General features: G+C 42.4%; 1 protein-coding gene across 3 annotated transcripts in view; it reads right to left on the reverse strand.

Annotated features, from left to right (window-relative positions):
- Positions 1-327: 327 nt before the first annotated feature.
- The window catches only part of Gabra5 (gamma-aminobutyric acid type A receptor subunit alpha5), a 91,476-nt gene continuing 73,680 nt past the window's right edge, over positions 328-18,123 (reverse strand). For all 3 annotated transcript variants that reach the window (XM_057756052.1, XM_057756054.1, XM_057756053.1), the window contains 2 exons: positions 12,649-12,860; positions 328-1,565 (listed from right to left, as the gene is read on the reverse strand). In XM_057756052.1, the coding sequence (XP_057612035.1) occupies positions 1,266-1,565; positions 12,649-12,860 (512 nt within the window). In that variant the 3' untranslated portion in view covers positions 328-1,265. The remainder of the gene's footprint in view (positions 1,566-12,648; positions 12,861-18,123) is intronic.

Raw genomic sequence — 18,123 nt, forward strand, 5'->3', positions numbered from 1 at the left:
AAAGGGAGGAGACACAGTGAAAGAGGATGTAGAGACAGGACCAGTGGTCACCATGTCTATAGGAAACGTGCTGAAGGAGGCACACAGAGATCTGGGGTAGGAAGAGAGACTGACCGTACCTGTCTGTGCTCGCCATATCAAGACGTATCCTCATGAAGCCTTCCCCTGCCTGATTAGGTTTGAAGAGTGGGGATCACCCACAAAGCTTTATCTTTGTTGCTGTTTTTTTTTCTCCAAGCAAGTTCATATTTAGAATTTTATGCCATTTTTCAGGAAGTCAGTTCATCAAACACCGAATTTGAAATATAGATGACAGATGCCCATAAGATCAGTTCATGTTTAAATTTTTTAATGAACATTTAAGATTCATATACAAAAGCTAACAGAGCGATAATCCAATCATGAAGTATGTACAGGGAAATGAAACGGAAAATAACTCAAGTACGGTTTCTCAGCACTAGGGCAGCAGCAGCAGGAGCTGGCGTTCCAGAGACAACGGACACAGAGTGCTGAGGCTGAGAAGGACCGAGACCTTGTGACTTTAAGGTTTTAAGTTTCTTTTCTTTCTTAGTCATTATCAGGGTTGTAGAAATAAATTTAGTGTCCTCTAAAATCAAAGTTAACTTGGAATCAGTTCACTTTTTTTTCCCCTGGGGGAAATATTTGTTCTGCTAATCTAACACCCTATGTGCTTCTCATTAAATTTGTCTGCATAAATGTTTGCTTATTCTATTTCTTAATGTCACTTCATGCAGTATGTTACTAATTTCAGAACAGGAAGTATTAAAGGCAATTAGTGCTGGACTGAAATGTCCACAGTTTGCTCTTCATGGACAGTGTGCACCCCATAATCTTTGCTCTTTGCAGCTGTCAAGTAGCCATCACTGGGGCTCCTGAAAATGTTTTGTCAGCTGGGAAAAACGGTATGAAATGGCATTTGAAGTAGAAAAACGTCATAGACTTGGAACAGTTAAAAATAGACTTATCTTGTTTGTAAACTATTGATGTTAGGGCACTGAGCATCTGAGTGTCCGTCATTGCCTCCCGTTTTTCTAGAAGGTTGTTTGCCTTATTTATTAAGGGGACATCTTTGAAACATCAGAAGTTACACGTAGAAACATCAAGGCAATATTATTTGTACATATTATTAAACATGCAAAAATCTTCCTGAAAGAGAGTGCCCAGTCAGTCTCTGTGGGCTTGGGCTCTTTGCGGTTCCATTTCTCTGGGAGTGTAGTTTCCTAGAAGTTTGGGTCTTCCCTAGCTTATTTTGGAGAAGCGGCCCCTTTTATCACGGGCTCTCTATTCAAATATGTTGCCCAGTAAACTAAGTTAAAAGTACCAAACAAGATAGGGAAGACAATCCGGGACATCTTGTCAATCTTGCTGATGCTGTTATAGGTCTTTTTGCTCTCAGCTGTCTTCTCTTCAGGTTTGACCGGGGCGGAAGATGCATTCCCGCTTCCTGCGGGCAGCTGGTCCTTTGGGATGTTTGGAGGATGAGTCAACTTCCCAGTGGTAAAAGCATTTGTTGACTTATTTAGTTTGAGTTCGCGTTCTTTTTTCTGCAAAACATGGTAAGAAGGTAATGATATGTCACCGTCTAGCTCCTGGTAATGGTCTATCTTCAGCAGAGACAAATGAACATGAACTCAGCTCTGGAGGAGGGCGCACCTCCACAGACTCGTAAGCCCAGAGTCTGGGAGTCAGCAGATAGGTGTGGCTAAGCGAGAGTCCTTTTTTGGTGTCGGTGTTGGGTCAAATGAATTAAGATCTCTCTTGAACCACACAGCAACAATCATTTCTTAAAGTGTGCCTGAGGGAGTGAGTAGTCTGTATGACTTGCTGTAAGGAACATTCTAGACTAGAATTAAAAGGAGATTAAAAAGAGATGAAAGATGGTCACCACGGTAAGTAGTCCTTGGTGTAAGGTGTAGCTCAGAAAGGGCCCCTGAGAATCATCCACGCCGTTGCTTCCAACAGTGCTCCATCCATTCACTGGGAAGCAATGTTCCATCTGTTCACTGGGAAGCAGTGCTCCCTCCGTTCACTGGGAAGCAGTGCTCCCTCCGTTCACTGGGAAGCAGTGCTCCCTCCGTTCACTGGGAAGCAGTGTCCCTCCTAAGAATGTGTCACTAGTTACCTCCTGTTGATGAGCATGTGTTCTGTCTCCTGTTCTGACCATCCTGGACACAGAAACTGTCAACACCCTTATTCAGGTTGTTCTGATTTTGTTTGTTAAATTACATATGAAATGCTAGAGCAAGAAATAAACCTAATGTGGAAAAATCAGAACTGTAGTTACATTCAGAGAGGGGAGGACAGGAGCTGTTTAGAAAGAGATATGGTGAGCTTTCTAGAAGCGAATGGCTTGACAGGGATGTGGGGGACACAGGACTGTGTATCTTCAAGAATTCCACAAAGATATGCTTAATGTTTCTGTACTTCAATTTGGGCATATTTAAGAGTATAAAATCAATACTAAACGAGACCGAACTCGGGTTAATGGTATGGATGGGATCTATTTTAATATGTATAAAAATAAAATGGATGATAGATGAAAGCTAGATCAATGAACAGATGATAATGTACAAATGATAAATGGATGTGTGGACCCATGGATGGAGAGATGATGGATGAATGAATGATAGATTTGTGAATGAGTGGATGGATGGATAGATAGATATGCTACATGGATTTTTATAACATAAATATAGTACAAAGCTACCAGCAGAAACAGAAACATTTTCAACATTGGCTATGCTTGAAAATATACAATATGAAAATGCTGGTGTAAGTTTTTCATTTCAATTTCATTCCCAAAATAATATCGACTCATTAAAAGAAGTTTAAGTAAAACATAGCGGTGTAAGTTATGTCAGCCGCTGAAGGTGTGCAAAGGTAACAGGCAGAGAGCAAAGGGAGTGGGGGTGCAGGTGAGAACAGAGGAAAGTCAAGTGCTCAGACAGATGCAAGGAGTCCAGGACCATCTAGAGACTCCAGGAAGGCAGAAGGGTTTACTTGAGATTAAAACCTTCCAACTCAGAGTTCTGTCACTAAGACACAACATGTTTACAGGGAGGGAAAACCACAAGAAGCAAACAACTCAAAACACCTCCAGGAAGTCCCTGAAGCTGACAAGATTCACAAGGCCTCCCCTCTCCAAGAGTATATAAGCTGTAAAAATTGCCAATAGTCCCTGTTCCCCAGGTCTCTTCCCCAGGCCCACAACACCCCAGCTCATTGTTGGCCCCTCCGCTGGGACTATTCCCAGCCCTGTTGAACTTCTGACCTGCAGGAGCAGCACACACCAGCCAGAACTGGTGAGTGACCAGCCTGCCAGAAGAAGTATACCCTTCCCTGGATTCTGTCCCCTAGGACCCTTCCCAGGCCAATGCCTTCCCAGCTAGTCCCTAACTCTTCTGCTGGGCCCTGCTCCCAACCCCAGTGAACTTCTGCCACTTAGGCACAGGCCACACCAGCCAGCAAAAGTGAGTGCCCCACCTATGGGTGAAACTGACTTTTTCCCTTGATTCACTTTCTCTGGGGCCCTTCCTAAGGCCCACTCCATCTCATCAGCACTTACTTCACTGTTGGTCCCTGCCCCTGTTCTCAACAGACTTCTACCAATCAGGGGAAGGCCACACCAATGAGAACCAGTAAGAGACCTGCCTGTAGGTGGAACTGGGCTCCCTAGATTCTGTATTCCAAGATCTTCCTATAAAATAGCCTTTCCAGTTCATCTCTGGTTTCATAGCTAGACCCTGCCTCCAACCCTACTAGGCTCTCTGCCACTCAGGCACAAGACACACCAGTAGAGTAGACTTCAGCAGCTCAGGTACAGGCGGCAACAGTCAGAAAAACAGGTGCAGGCCACATCAATCAGAAGAACAGAGACATTCTGCTGCACCAGTGGCCAAACTAACTACCAGAAGGTCAATTCCCGATTTGGACAGAGATTCCCAACTATACCAGAGGTCACACCAGCTTCCAGAAATCCAGGCCACAAAGACTAGAAAACCAAAGAGGAAACAGAAACCAAGGAATAAAATACCCATTCAACAAAGACAAAATCAGAACTTAAGGGCTAGAACTAATCATCCCAAATACAGATGCCTAAATGCCAGCTTAAGAAAACAATCAATAACAATAAACAATACAATAAGCAATATGGTACCTCCAGAGCCCAGCTATCCTACAACAGCAAGACCTAACTATTCCAAGGCAGCTTAAGTACAAGAAAAATGACCTTAAAAACAACTTTATTAAGATAATAGAGGCCCCTTAAATAAATTGAGGAAAAGGCAACAAAATTTTGTAGGAAATCAATAGCTCTCTTTAAGAATGTAAATAATACCATTAAAAATCAAAAGAGGTGAAGGAAACTACTCATGCCAGGAAACTAGAAGCAATAAAGAAAGCACAAATAGAAGGAATTCAGGAAACGGGCGAGCAAACTGGAACTACAGACACAAGCATATTCAATGGAATACAGTAGATGGAAGAAAGAATCTCAGGCATTGAAGATACAACAGAAGAAACAGATTCATTGGTTAAAAAAAAGTTAAATCACAAAAATTCCTAACACAAAACATCAAGGAAATCTGGGACATCATGAAAAGATCAAACCTAGAATAATAGGAATAGAAGAAGGAATCTCAGCTCAAAAACCCAGAAAATATATTTAACAAAATTATAGAAGAAAGTTTCCCTAACCTAAATAAGGACATGGCCATAAAGGTAAAAGAAGGTTACAGAATACCAAACAGATTGGATCAAAAAAGAGAGTCCCCACATGACATAATAATCAAAACACTAAACACAGAGAACAAAGAATATTAAAAGCTGCAAGGGAAAAAGTTCAAGTAACATATAAAGGCAGATCTATAAGAATAACACTGACTTCTCAATGGAGACTCTAAAAGTTAGAAGGGCCTAAACAGATGTCTTGATTCTAAGAGGCCACAGATGCTAGCCCAGACTAATATATCCAGCAAAACTTCCAGTCACCATAGATGGAGAAAACATAATATTTCATGACAATATCAAATTTAAACAATATATATTCACAAATATAGCCCTACATAAGGTAGTAGAAGGAAAACTACAGTCAAAAGAAGTTAACTATACACACACAAACATAGACAATAGATAATCGCATATCAGCAAAACCCAAGGAAGGGAAACACACCACACGCACACAAACACACACGTACCACACACACGACCACTACCAGAAACAACAACTTAATAAGAGGAATTAACAATCAGTGGTTATTAATATCTCTCAATATTAATATACTCAATTTACCAATAAAATGACAAAGGCTAACAGAATGTATATGAAAACAGGATCCATCCTTTTGCTGCATTACAAAAAAAACACACCTCAACATCAAAGAGTAAAGGGCCAGACAAAATTTTCCAATCAAATGAACCTAACTATCAAGCTGGTATAGCTATCCTAATATCTAACAAAATAGACTTGATACCAAAATTAATCAAAAGAGATTGTGGTGATTTGAAAAACAATGGCCTCCAAAGGGAAATGACACTATTAAGACGTGTGGCCGTGTTGAAATAGGTGTAACCTTGTTGGAGGAAGTTAGTCACTGTAGAGGCAGGTTTTGCTCAAGCTTTTGCTCAAGCTTCACTGATTGTAGCACTCAGTCTACTTCCTGTTTCCTCTATATCAACATGTAGCTACTCCTTCTCCAGCACCATGCCTATCTGCATGGTGCCATGTTCCCCAACATGATGATAATGTACTACACCTCTGTTACTGTAATCTGCCCCCTCAGTTAAATGTTTTCCTTTATAAGAGTTGCTGTGGTCACAGTGTCTCTTCACAGAAATAGAAACCCTAACTAAGACATAGATGCAGAATGATATTTTATACACATTAAAGGAAAAATCCACCAGGATGACAACTCAATTCTGAACCTCCATGACCCAAATACAAGGGTACTCATATTTGTAAAAATAAATATTACTACAGATTAAATCACACATCATACAAACTCCACACTTTAATAGTGGGAGACTTCAACACTGCACTCTCACCAATGGACAGGACTTCCAGACAGAAACAGATAAATAACAGTACTAACAGATATTATGATTCAACTGGACCTAATAGATTTCTATAGAATATTTCACCCAAACACAAAAGAAAATACCTTCTCAGCACCTCATCAAACCTTCTCCAAAGCTGATCATATACTTTGCCACAAAGCAAGTCTCAAAAAGTCACCAAAAAGAAACATTTTCAACACTGATTATGTTTGAAAATATGCATAATAAAATGCTGGCTTAAGTTCTTCATTTCAATTTCATTATCAAAATAATACCATCTCATTAAACAAAGTTTAAATAAAACATAGCATTGTAAGTTATAAAGACTACATCAGCCACTAAGGATGTGGAAAGATAACAGGTAAAGAGCAAAGAGAGTGCGGGTGCAGATGAGAACAGAGGAAAATCAAGCACTAAGCCAGATGCTCAGACCACTGTGGACTAAAGTTGGATTTCAGCAATAGAAACAACAGAAAGCCTACAAATTCATGGAACTGAGCAATTCTCTACTGAATTATCACTGAGTCAAGGAACAAATATGAAAGAAGCTAAAGGCTTCCTAGAATTCAATGGAAATAAATGCACAAAGTGCTCATACTTATGGAACAAACACACGGAAGTGGGTGCCAAGATGAAAGTTCTAGCACTAAGTGCCTGCAGGAAGAAAGTAGGGAATTCTCAGACAACAGACTTAATAACACATCTGAAAACTCTAGAGTAAAAAGAAGCAGACACATCCAAGAGAGGTAGAAAGAGTGAAACAATCAAACTCAGTGTTGAAATATATAAAGTAGGAAGAAAGAAAACAATACAAAGAATCGATGAAACAAAGAGTTGGTTCTTTGAGAAAATCAGAGAGACAGACAACCCTTAGCCAAACTAACTAAAAAGTAGAGAGAAAAATATCCAAATGAACAAAATCAGAAATGAAAAGGGGCATATAACAATCGACACTGAGGAAATCCAAAGGATCATTAGGTCATAATGTCAAAAACCTTTATTCCACAACATTGAAAAATCTAAAAGAAATGATCATTAAAAGCCTCCCTCCCCCCCGACCAAAAAAAAGTTCAGGGCCAGATAATTTAAATGTAGAATTCTACCAGTTCGTTAAAGAAGAGCCAATACCAATACTCAAATTATTCCACAAAGCAGAAACAGAAGGAACGGCGCCCAATTCATTTATGAGGCCACAGTCACCCTCATATCCAAACCACAAAAAAAGACTCAATAAAGAAAGAGAATTATAGATCAAGTACTCTCATGAACATTGATGCGAAAATACTCAATAAAATACTTGCAAACTGTCTTAGGGTTTCTATTTCTGTGGGAAGACACCAAGACCATGGCAACTCTTATAATGATTATAATTATAATTTGGGTGGCTCGCTTACAGTTTCAGAGGTTCGGTCCATTATCATCATGACAGGGAGCTTGGCTGTGTGCAAGCAGTCATGGTACCAAAGTAGTGGCTAAGAGTCCTACATCTTGCAGGTAACAGAAAGTCAACTGAGACACTCTGTGGTATCCTGAGCATAGAAAACCTCAAAACCTGCCCCCACAGTGACACGCTTCCTTCAGCAAGGCCACACCTACTCCAACAAAGCCACACTTCCCAATAGTGTCACTCTCTATGGGGGTCATTTTCTTTCAAACTACCACACAAACCAAATCCAAGAACACATCAAAAATATCATACACCATGATCAAGTGGGTTTCATCCCAGAGATGCAGGGATGGTTCAAGTTACAAAACTCTATCAATGTAACCCACCATACAAACAAACTGAAAAGAAAAAGAAAACCCCACTTAATCATCTCACTGATGCTGAAAAAGCCTTTGACAAAATCCAGAACCCCTTCTTGACAAAGGTCTTGGAAAGATCAGGGATACAAGGGACATACCTAAACATAATAAAGTCAATATGTATCAAGTCAATAGCCAATATCAAATTAAACTGAGAGAAACTTGAAGAAATTCCATGAATATGAGGGACAAAAAAAGTGGTTTGCTCTCTCTATATATATATTCAATAAAGTACTTGAAGTTTTAGCTAGAGGTCAAGGGGATACAAATTGGAAAGGAAGAAGCCAAAGTATTGCTATTTGCATTTGATATGATACTATATATGACCCCCAAAATCCTACCAGGGAACTCCTACAGTGATAAACACCTTCAGTGAAGTGGCTTGATACAAGATGTACTATAAAACATTCTGAATCCCCCCTGTATATAAATTATCAAGAGACTGAGAAAGAAATCAGGAAAATATCACTCTTCACAATAGCCACAAATAATATGAAATATCTTGGTATATCTCTAAAAAAGCAAGTGAAAGAACTGTATGACAAGAATTTCAAAGTCTTTGAAGAAAGAAATTGGAGGAGATATTAAAGGATGGAAAGATCTCCTATGCTCAGGGATTGATAGGATTAATATAGTAAAAAAATGGCTATCTTACAATGAGCAATTTACTGATTCAATGCAATCCTTATTATATTTCCGTCACAATATTTTCCAGATCTTCAAAGATGAATACCCAGCTTCATATGGAAAAACAACAACAACAACAACAAAAAACAAGGATGGCTAAAACAATCCCTCACAGTAAAACAACTTCTGCTGTTATCACCATGCCTGATTTCAGTCTGTGCTATGGAACAATACTAATACAAATCACATGGTATTGGCATAAGAACTGACAGGTTGATCAAAGGAATCAAACTAAATAACTTGTTAGTGTAAATCCACACTCCTATGGATACCTAATTTTTCAACAAAGAAGCCAAAACTACACAATGGAAAAAAGAAAACATCTTCAACAAATGATATCTGTAGGTAGAACAGTGAAAATAGATTCACCCTGCACAAAATTCTAGTCCAAGTGGATCAAAGACCTGAACATAATACCAGATACACTGAACCCGACAGTAGAGAAAGTAGGAACAGCCTTGAATGCATCGGCACAAGAGAAAACCTCATGAACAGAACATAAATCATGCAGGCACTAAGATCAACAATTAATAAATGGGAACTCATGAACTAAAAAGCTTCTGTAAGGCAAAGGACACTATCAATAGAACAAAAGGGCAGCCTACAGAACGGGAAAAGAGTTTCACCAATCCTACATCTGACAGGTCTAATATCAAAAACATATAAAGAACTCAAGAACCTAGATATCAACAAATGAAATAATTCAATTAACAAATGGGTTATAGAACTAATATGGAAATTCTCAACAGAAGATTCTCAAATGTCCAAGAAATACTTAAAGAAATATTCAACATTCTTAGCCATCAGGGAAATGCAAATCAAAACAACTCTGAGATTCCATCTTACACCAGTCAGTATGGGTAAGATCAATACCCAAGTGATAGTTTATGTTGGAGAGGATATGGATCACGGCAACACTCCTCCTTTGTTAGTGGGAATTACAAACTTGCCCAGTCACTTTGGAAATTAATATGGTGGTTTCTCAGAAAACTAAGAATTGGTCTACCTCAAGTACCAGCTATGCTAATCCTGGGCATATATCCAAAGGATCCTCCACCATACGATAAGGGCATTTGCACAATCTTCATGTGTTCATATGAACTATGAACTAAACCATGTTCATAGCAGCCTTATTCATAATAGCCAGAAACTGAAAACAGAGACTGAACTGACAACCAGGGAGCCCACATGGAATTAACCTAGGCCCTCTGCATATACATTACAGTTGTGCAACTTGGTCTTCTTGTGAGTCTCCTAACAATGAGAGAGGGGGATGTCTCTGACTCTGTGGCCTGCTTTTGGGACCCTTTCCTTTCACCATACTGCCTCATTCAGCCTAGTTTCACTGCAACTTGATATACCATGGCTGGTTGATCTCCATAGGATACCGGTTGTCTCTGAAGAGAAACAGCAGAGGAGGAGTGGTTGGTTGGTTGGTGTCAGGGGAGGCTGGGAAGAGGGAAGGGAAGGGAAACCTTGGTTGGGATGTAGAAACAAATAAAATTAAAAAAAAAAAAGTTTGCCAAGAGTCACTATCAGTCAAGACAAGCTACCTAGTAAACTCAAACCATATGGACAACCTACAAGCAGCAGACACCAGCCAGGCTGCTTGGAAGACTCCAGCCAGCTAAACCAACTGGAGTGGACACTCCCTGAGCTGTTGGGCTGTCTGTAGGCTCTGCAGTGTGCTCTAACTTCCCAGCTTTCGTAAGCTGTCACCCATGGACTTTGACAGTTCAGCTGTCTCTGAGCCAGCTGTGTCCTGAAAGTCACTCCCCAGCCATGCTCTTTTACCCCCAGGATACCCCCTTGGCTCACTGTGTTGGACTTCAGAGCTACGTGCATTTTGGTCTGTGATTGGTTCCCTATCTGGAGTTAGTGATGCTTTTTCATGTCTCCCCAGGAAAAATGTCACTCAATGCCCATACATCAACCAATAAGGCAGAAGCATCAGTTCCCTGCCATTGCTTGCTTCAGGGCTTCACTATGGGCCATTTGAGGCTCTGATAAAGCCTGTACACAGAGCATCTTCACACGGTGCAAGCATCATTATCTTCCACCTCATCCCACTCCTTCCTCCTTTCTTGGGGATAGGAAACAGTGGAGAACAGAGCCCCTTTTCTGACAGTGTTCTCTACTTCTCGTGATACTCACCTCATGGAAACACTACTAGGGTGCTCATTCTTACTCAGTCCTGGGTCACAGAGTGTGCTGACCTGCCCGATGACATGATACCTCAACACAAAGAGCCTTCCCAGCACTGGGGAAGGGCTCAGCGCCAGCGAACAGCTCATCAACTTGAAGTCCCCATAGGGCTGACCAATGCATGTGTGTCAGATTAGCCATCCCATGTTGCCTTCGCTTGCCCCATCCAGGCCCTCACACAGACCTATAGACAAGTAACACAGAACCTGGACTGCTTGTATCAGCGCTGGACCTAACAGCATACTAGGTCTTGCTATCAGCCCAAGACCTCACAAGCCACCTGGACTCAGGGGGGGTCTTACCCTTTGATTGTGCAATGGCATCTCAAGAGTGTTTCTACTCAGATTTGACCAACTACACTCTATCACCATGTGGCCCTTAAAAGTTCAGGAAGCTGGCAAGCCTTTACTTTAGTAACATGAGGTAGCTTGGTTAGACCTAGCTTTCCACATTAGTCATGTTTCTTCCCAACGAACAGCCTTCTTGATACCTTGGCTACTCTTGATAAGTCTCAAAGTCTGAGGATGCCCTGTCTCTACAAATGGTTCCCAGCTCCCCACAATCAGCCATAACAGCTAAGCCATTTGTGTCTTCCCAGACCCTGAAAACAAACACAAAGAGGCACCGAGAAGAAGAGCAGGCATGGCGGCAAATGAGACATCAAGTGTGACACTCAGACATCAAGGGAGCTTGGATGAAAAAGCTTGGTGTTTGGTTAGCATATTTCTGAGAACTTCCACTTAGGAACGGTGGTACACCTCCAAGCAAGGCTTCTGTTGTCAGCATCTCCCTCCTGTCTCCCAGTTGCTGCATCCCTGTCCTCTTACACAACCACAGCCAAGTGGAATTTGAGGTATGGCTCTCAATAGCACAGGGCATGGGGAATGGAATATTGTACTCGGAAAAGACAAGAGTTCATGGTAAAGTCAGAACCTATGGATTTTTTTTTTCAGGAAAAGAATATAATATCAAATCCTAGACAACAATCCCAGACAAGCAAGAACTGAAGATGGGGTAGAACCAGATGATTTCTCTGGGATGGAAGTGCCCAGGTCTACCAGCTGGTGTGGTTCAGGACTTCTAATTCTGTTCATGCATAATCCTGTCTGAATTCCTTTCAGGATCATTTCCCAGAAGAAAGGTTAAGATTTCCTTTCAAAATTCCCATGAAGATACTGCCCTTCCCCACCCTTCTCTCAGTACAAAGAACTTGCTTTAATATCAGGTGTATGCATAGTCTGGTTAGCAGGTTATCATTGGTGGTTTGATTTTCTGTGCACATACGTTTTCTCATCCCCCCCCCCCCACAGGAAGCAATCCAGTTGGGGACCTTATGTTGCTCTTTCTTCTCAACTGTTCTTTAGATTTGGGCAAAGTCATGTGTGAAGACCGTTTGACTGTGGGACGCTTCACACCACTGCCTGCCTGAGTGGGCCAGATTATTTCCTTGGAGTGCTGGGTCTTTCGGCTGATGGACAACTTTCATTAAGCTTTCCATCCTTTCCGAGATGGGATGGCTGCCTCACAGATGATGTAGTGCACGGCCCAGTGACTAAAGACCACGTGACCTGAGGCTCATACCCTGACATGTCATCCCTAGGGAGACAGGACTGTTTGTACAAAAATAAGCAGTTTGAATATAAGAAGTAAGTTGGAGTCGTTCACTGAACCAGATATTTGCCTTGGATGAAATTGATTGCAAATAAATTAGACCATCTGTAAGAACCTGTAAAAGCCTTGCAGCCGAGTGGAAAGATCGTTCTGCAGGGAGAGCTGGGAAAGGAAACCCCTTGTTGGTCATTTGGACCCCAAATTAGGACCATTTCCTTTGTCAATGGAACCCGAAAAAAGGGAGGGTAATAAGCCATCTGTTACCTTGATTTTGGCTGCTTCCAGGGCCTTCTTGCCATCCCAGGCCCATCCTCTCTTGGTAAAGTAGTTGACTGTGGCAAATTCAATCAGAGCAGAGAAGACAAATGCATAGCAGACAGCGATGAACCAGTCCATGGCTGTGGCATAGGCCACCTTGGGCAGCGAGTTCCGGGCACTGATGCTGAGTGTCGTCATGGTCAGCACTGTGGTCACTCCTGCTCAGAGCGGGACACAGGGAGAGGCCAGAAGACAATGTGGGAACAGAGACCAGTGGTCTTTCCTGGAACTCCCTCCCTGAACACAACAGAACACAAGTCCTCTTTCCTTAGCCTCAGCTGACTCCTTTCCCCCTGAATGCACCCATGAGTATCGCATTTTCTGCAGTGAAAACATTACTTTACTAATTGTTCCTGCTGTCCCCTTCCTCTATAATACAAATTGAGGAGGGCATGGGTTTTGGTCTGAGTTCTTTATAACTATGCTCTTTTATATGAATAGATGTGGGAAATCACTGATACTGCCAAAGACGTTTTGGATGAGTGTTCTGTCTCTGTGGGACTCAAGCAAGAATACTGGAAAAGTGAGCACGCCTTTCACCCAGGACTTAGTGTGCTTCTTAGAGATTTCCTGTATACCTTGAAAGCAGGGCCTGCAACAGGATGATGCACTGTGTTTCTTTCTTATACAATGACTGCACAGAGATGTCGGCGATACCTGAGTATCACTGCATCGGGATGGGAGCTTCATTCCTTCAAAGCAGTGACCGTATCTGCTTGAGCCTGCTGTGGTTCTAGAGACACACTGTGGTGGCTTCACCAAAAAGCCAGGTTGCTTGACTTTATATTGGGGAGATCAGTGTCACTAGCCAGGCATCAGCCTCTTACCTAAGCTTCTAAGAGAGTACTGTACCCACCATGCAGGAACAGTTGAAATTTTACAGGCACTTTGTGCTTAATTCCCACCTTGAGAAGAAACAGCTGATAGCTAGAGTCAGGACTGGGGACTCTTACACTCTAGACAGTCTCTCTTCTTCCACACTTCTGTGATATGGACCCATGTATGGGATATGGCTGGAACGGACCTGTATGAGCCAAACTGTGATGCCCTTCAAATTGGCACACTGAAGTCCAAATATCAACTACCTAGGTCTGTGAACTTATAAGAAACTAGACTCTGAAGAAGCAATGACGTCAGCAGAGAGCCATGTCGTTTTCCTTTAAAAGAGGAAATTCTGACTAAGCGTACACCCAGGGCAAACACTGGTAGTGTACAGGCACAAACCCTAGGCCTGTCAAAAGCCATAGCAGACTCCTGGATCACAGACTGTTGTGGAATATTAGGTAAAGATGTGTTACATTCTTTTATGTTGGGGAACATTTGTTTAACGATGCAAAGATGTGTTGCATTCTTTTATGCTACATTTGTTTAGCTCTGTGAAGCTGTTGTTACTTTGCCTGCCTAAAACACCTGATTGAGCGACTGAAGAGCTGAATGGCCAATAGTGAGGCTGGAGAAGGATGGGTGGGGCTGGCAGGCAAAGAGAAGAAATAGGAGAAGAGGAGGGAGAGAAAGAAAAAGGAGAGGACTTCAGGGGTCAGCCACCTAGCCAGCAATGGAGTAAGACATAAAAAAAAGACATATAGAATAGAGAAAAGTAAAAGCCCTGAGGCAAAAGGTAGATGGGAAGGATACTTTAAGTTAAGCAAAGCTGGCTAGAAACAAATCAAGCTAAGGTCAGGTAACCGTAACTAAGAATAAGTCTTTATGTATTTATTCAGAGAGCTGGGTGGTAGGCCCGCAAAGAGAAAAAAAAATCAACTAAAAGAGACTCCTTCAAGTCTCAGTATGAACCAACCCTGCCAGCATCTTGACCTTGGGTTCCTAACATCCAGGACCCAGAGGCAACAGAGCCATGTCTCTAAACCAGCTAGTGCTAGAACTTTCTACAGATGTCACGTGGAACTATCACTACAAAAAAAAAAAAAAAAAAAAAAAAAAAAAAACTCAACCGAGCCGATGGTGGGCCAGCAAGTTGGAGGCCTGCAATGCCCAGGACGTGGAAGCTATATGGAATTAATGCCTGGGGAGGCATCCTGATTTGACATCTTAATTTTTCTTAGCAACTCAGCTAATGGCTTATGCTGAGGAGACAGTTCCGTGCAGAGGCTCAAACAGATCTCTTCTTGGGCTGCTTAATGTTTGAACATGTGCTGGGAATCTCTAAGAGGAAGTAAATGGACTATTTCAGGCAGGTTTGTTCATACTTTCCCCAGTCTCAGGAAGACATGTCCATTAAAGAGTTTATTAAGCCCGTCACCTTAGTGAGTGAGTGCCTCCTGGACATGAGCCAATCTCTATATGTTGATTACATTTTTTAAGTTAAGCTGTGGTAAGGCAGGTGACAGCCAGGAGTGGAATAATGAGCAGGGGGTCCCAGGGTCCTTGGTCTTCTCATGTACCATCAGGATAAGGTGCATACAAACACCTTCCTACTGTGGAAGGAAAAGTCTAGATGTAGGAGCTAGTGTGTGAACTGTACTTCACCACACACAAAGATAGGAGCCTCTGTTGTCATAGCTAACCTGCGAAATTGCCTTTCCTGTGCCTTCTGAAATGGAAGGCTTAGACAAGTCTCAGTCCAACGACCCCTAGTCTTAAAGGTTAGGTCCCCAACCCCAGGTGGTAGAGAGTCATGGGGCAGGTCACGACCTAAAAAGGGACAAGGGGCTCCAGCTTCTGTTTTTCTCTGTCTCTTTGTCTTTCCACTTCTCTATGTCTGTTGTAATTTGAATGCAACTGGCTCCCTGAGCTCAAAGGGAGTGGCACTATTAGGAGGTGTAAGTGTGGCATTGTTGGAGGAGGTGTGTCCCTGTAGGGGTGGGTTTTAAGCCATGCCCAATGCCTCAGACCGCTTCCTGTTGTCTGCAAGATGTTGGACTCTCAGCTCCCTCTCCAGCACCATATCTGCCTGCTCTCTGCCATGTCTCATCCCACCATGATGATAACGGATTGAACCTGTGAACTATCAGCAAGCCATCAATGAAATGTTCCCTCTAGAAGAACTGCTCTGGTCATGGTGCCTCTACACAGCAGTACAAAACCTAAGACAATGTCTGTGCCTTTGACTCTGTTTCTGCCTCTCACTGTCTCTGTCTCTATCTTTGTCTATCTCTCTGTTTCCCTCTCTCTCTCTCTCTCTCTCTCTCTCTCTCTCTCTCTCTCTCTCACACACACACACACACACACACACACACACACTAGCCATGAGGTGAAGATGTTTGCCATGATGTGTTTCCTTGCCACAGGACCAGAATCAACAGAGACAATGACCATGGACTAAAATCGCTAAAACTCTGAGCCAAAAGAACTCTTTCTTCTTTTAAGGTTAGTAAAGAGTAACTTTAGTGATTAGTAATTTTTTAAGATTAGCAACGTAACATGTTACAATAACAAAAAGCTGAGCAGTGCAGTGAGCTTCAAGGTGAGAGAGTCAAACCATCCACTATGGCAAAGAATCTCCTAAGAGAGATCCTGCTGCATCTAACATCTGAGGGACACATAATGATGGTTTGGTTTTCTAGATTGTTCTTTGGTAGTATCATTCTTCCATAGCTATTTCCTCTGAATTGAAACATTTATATCTGGGAGGCCCATAAGACTCAGGAATTTGCCTCAGATTACAAGTCTCGGGAAGCTTAAAGGTTATAAGGCCCTTCCTCCAGGTTAAATAAGCAGAGGACAATTGCCAGGGAAGAGTGGGCTCATAACGGACCTGGTTGCATGCTGACAGGGGATCAGCTCTCATGTGTCATCAGCTTGCGTCTGTACGGAAACTCGCACCTGTGAACCTGTAAGTTACCCTGATGAGATAAACTCACTGGCTCACCAAGATAGCTTTGGGTGGAATCATTTCTTGAGTCTGTCACTGGTGTATCGCCTGGGATAGACAGACATTTCTCATGCCTCCCAGGAAAAGGCATTCGCTAGTTACCATTGGCATCTGTTGAGGACAGGTTGGGGGACCACATCAGGTTCCCAAGCCCATACACACATGAGCCTCATAGAGAATGGCTCAGTGTCTGCATAGAACCTTCAGGCAGTCTCTGACGTATAATCTCACAATAACTTTTTTTTTTTTTAGCCATAAAAGCATTTATTAAAAGGGGAGAAAGGGGGGGGGGGAGAGAGAGAGAGAGAGAGAGAGAGAGAGAGAGAGAGAGAGAGAGAGAGAGAGAGAGGAAGAGAGAGAGAGGGGAAGAGTCACAATAACTTATTTAATGTTATCATCAGGCAAAGACTTGCTGCACTCTATTTTGGAGAAACAATAGCAAGAGAGTTTGTCCATGTTTCGTACAGCTGTGGTGGCATTTTGAATGTTTTCCACCTGTGGCTGGCTGAGTCTGAGAACGCGGTGCCTGCAGATACTGACGGCTGGAAGTGGGTTTCCATCTACCCTCGGGAGACGCCCTAGTGTCCCTACAATGGAATGACTGTTTTTTTTTTTTTTGCAGAAGATCTTAAAGTGGGGTGCACGATTCAAAGGGAACCACGTGAAAATTCATATATAAATCACTTGCTTGGGAAAATACCACTGTGCCCAGCCTAGGAGTGTAGTTGGGGTGGAAACCTACTTCCCTACTGTTCGTGAGGATCTGGATTTGATCTCCATTGGAAGGGAGGTAGGAACAAGAAAGGGGAGGGGCGTGCTTATAATTTCACATCTTCAAAGCGTCTTCTAAAATGGAAATAATTATCAAGCAGAACAAATATCATTCCCTAAACTCTCATTCAAAGAGTAATCCTATTTCTTAATCTTAAAATTTAAACTAATTGCTCAGTTTGCTTCCCAGGTCACAGTGGGTAGGCGTGATAGAAATGTGGTCACGATAATAGTTAGCTTCCCATTACTCTTACAAAATACCTGAGATAATTAACTTAAAAAGAGGAGACGTTTGCTTTGGTTTGCATTTTGGGGGTTTTAGGTCATGGTCAGTTGGTTCTGCTGATTTGGAGGCTGAGGGAGAACAGGAGTCATGGCAGGAACATGGACTGATCCAGTGTCTCTCACTTCGTGGTGGCCAAGTAGCAAAGGGACCTGAGTGCCACAGTCCTCTTCAGGGCCGTAGCTCTAATGGCCTGACTAACTCCATCATCTAAATGCCCCAGCTCCCCCGCATAGTGTCAAGATGGAAAATGGTACAACAATCGCACCAGCATCTTAAACCTGAACACCTGGCTTGCAGAACAAGCACACAGTGCCCTGACAAACAGATGTTGTGAAGAGCTGAGAACGGCAGCGTGCTGTGCAGCACACCCTAAGCTCTTGAGACACAACCTAACTAACATAAAACTATGTTGCAAAAGAAGAGCTTAGCCAGCTGCCATCCTATATAGCCCTTGCTTCCTCTTCTTCCTCCTAACCCAATAAAAGACCCCCCCCCAGTCCACATGAAAGGCGCTCTCACTATGTGCATGGGG

This window comes from Chionomys nivalis, chromosome 23, assembly GCF_950005125.1.
Source record: "Chionomys nivalis chromosome 23, mChiNiv1.1, whole genome shotgun sequence".
NCBI classification, from domain to species: Eukaryota; Metazoa; Chordata; class Mammalia; order Rodentia; family Cricetidae; genus Chionomys; species Chionomys nivalis.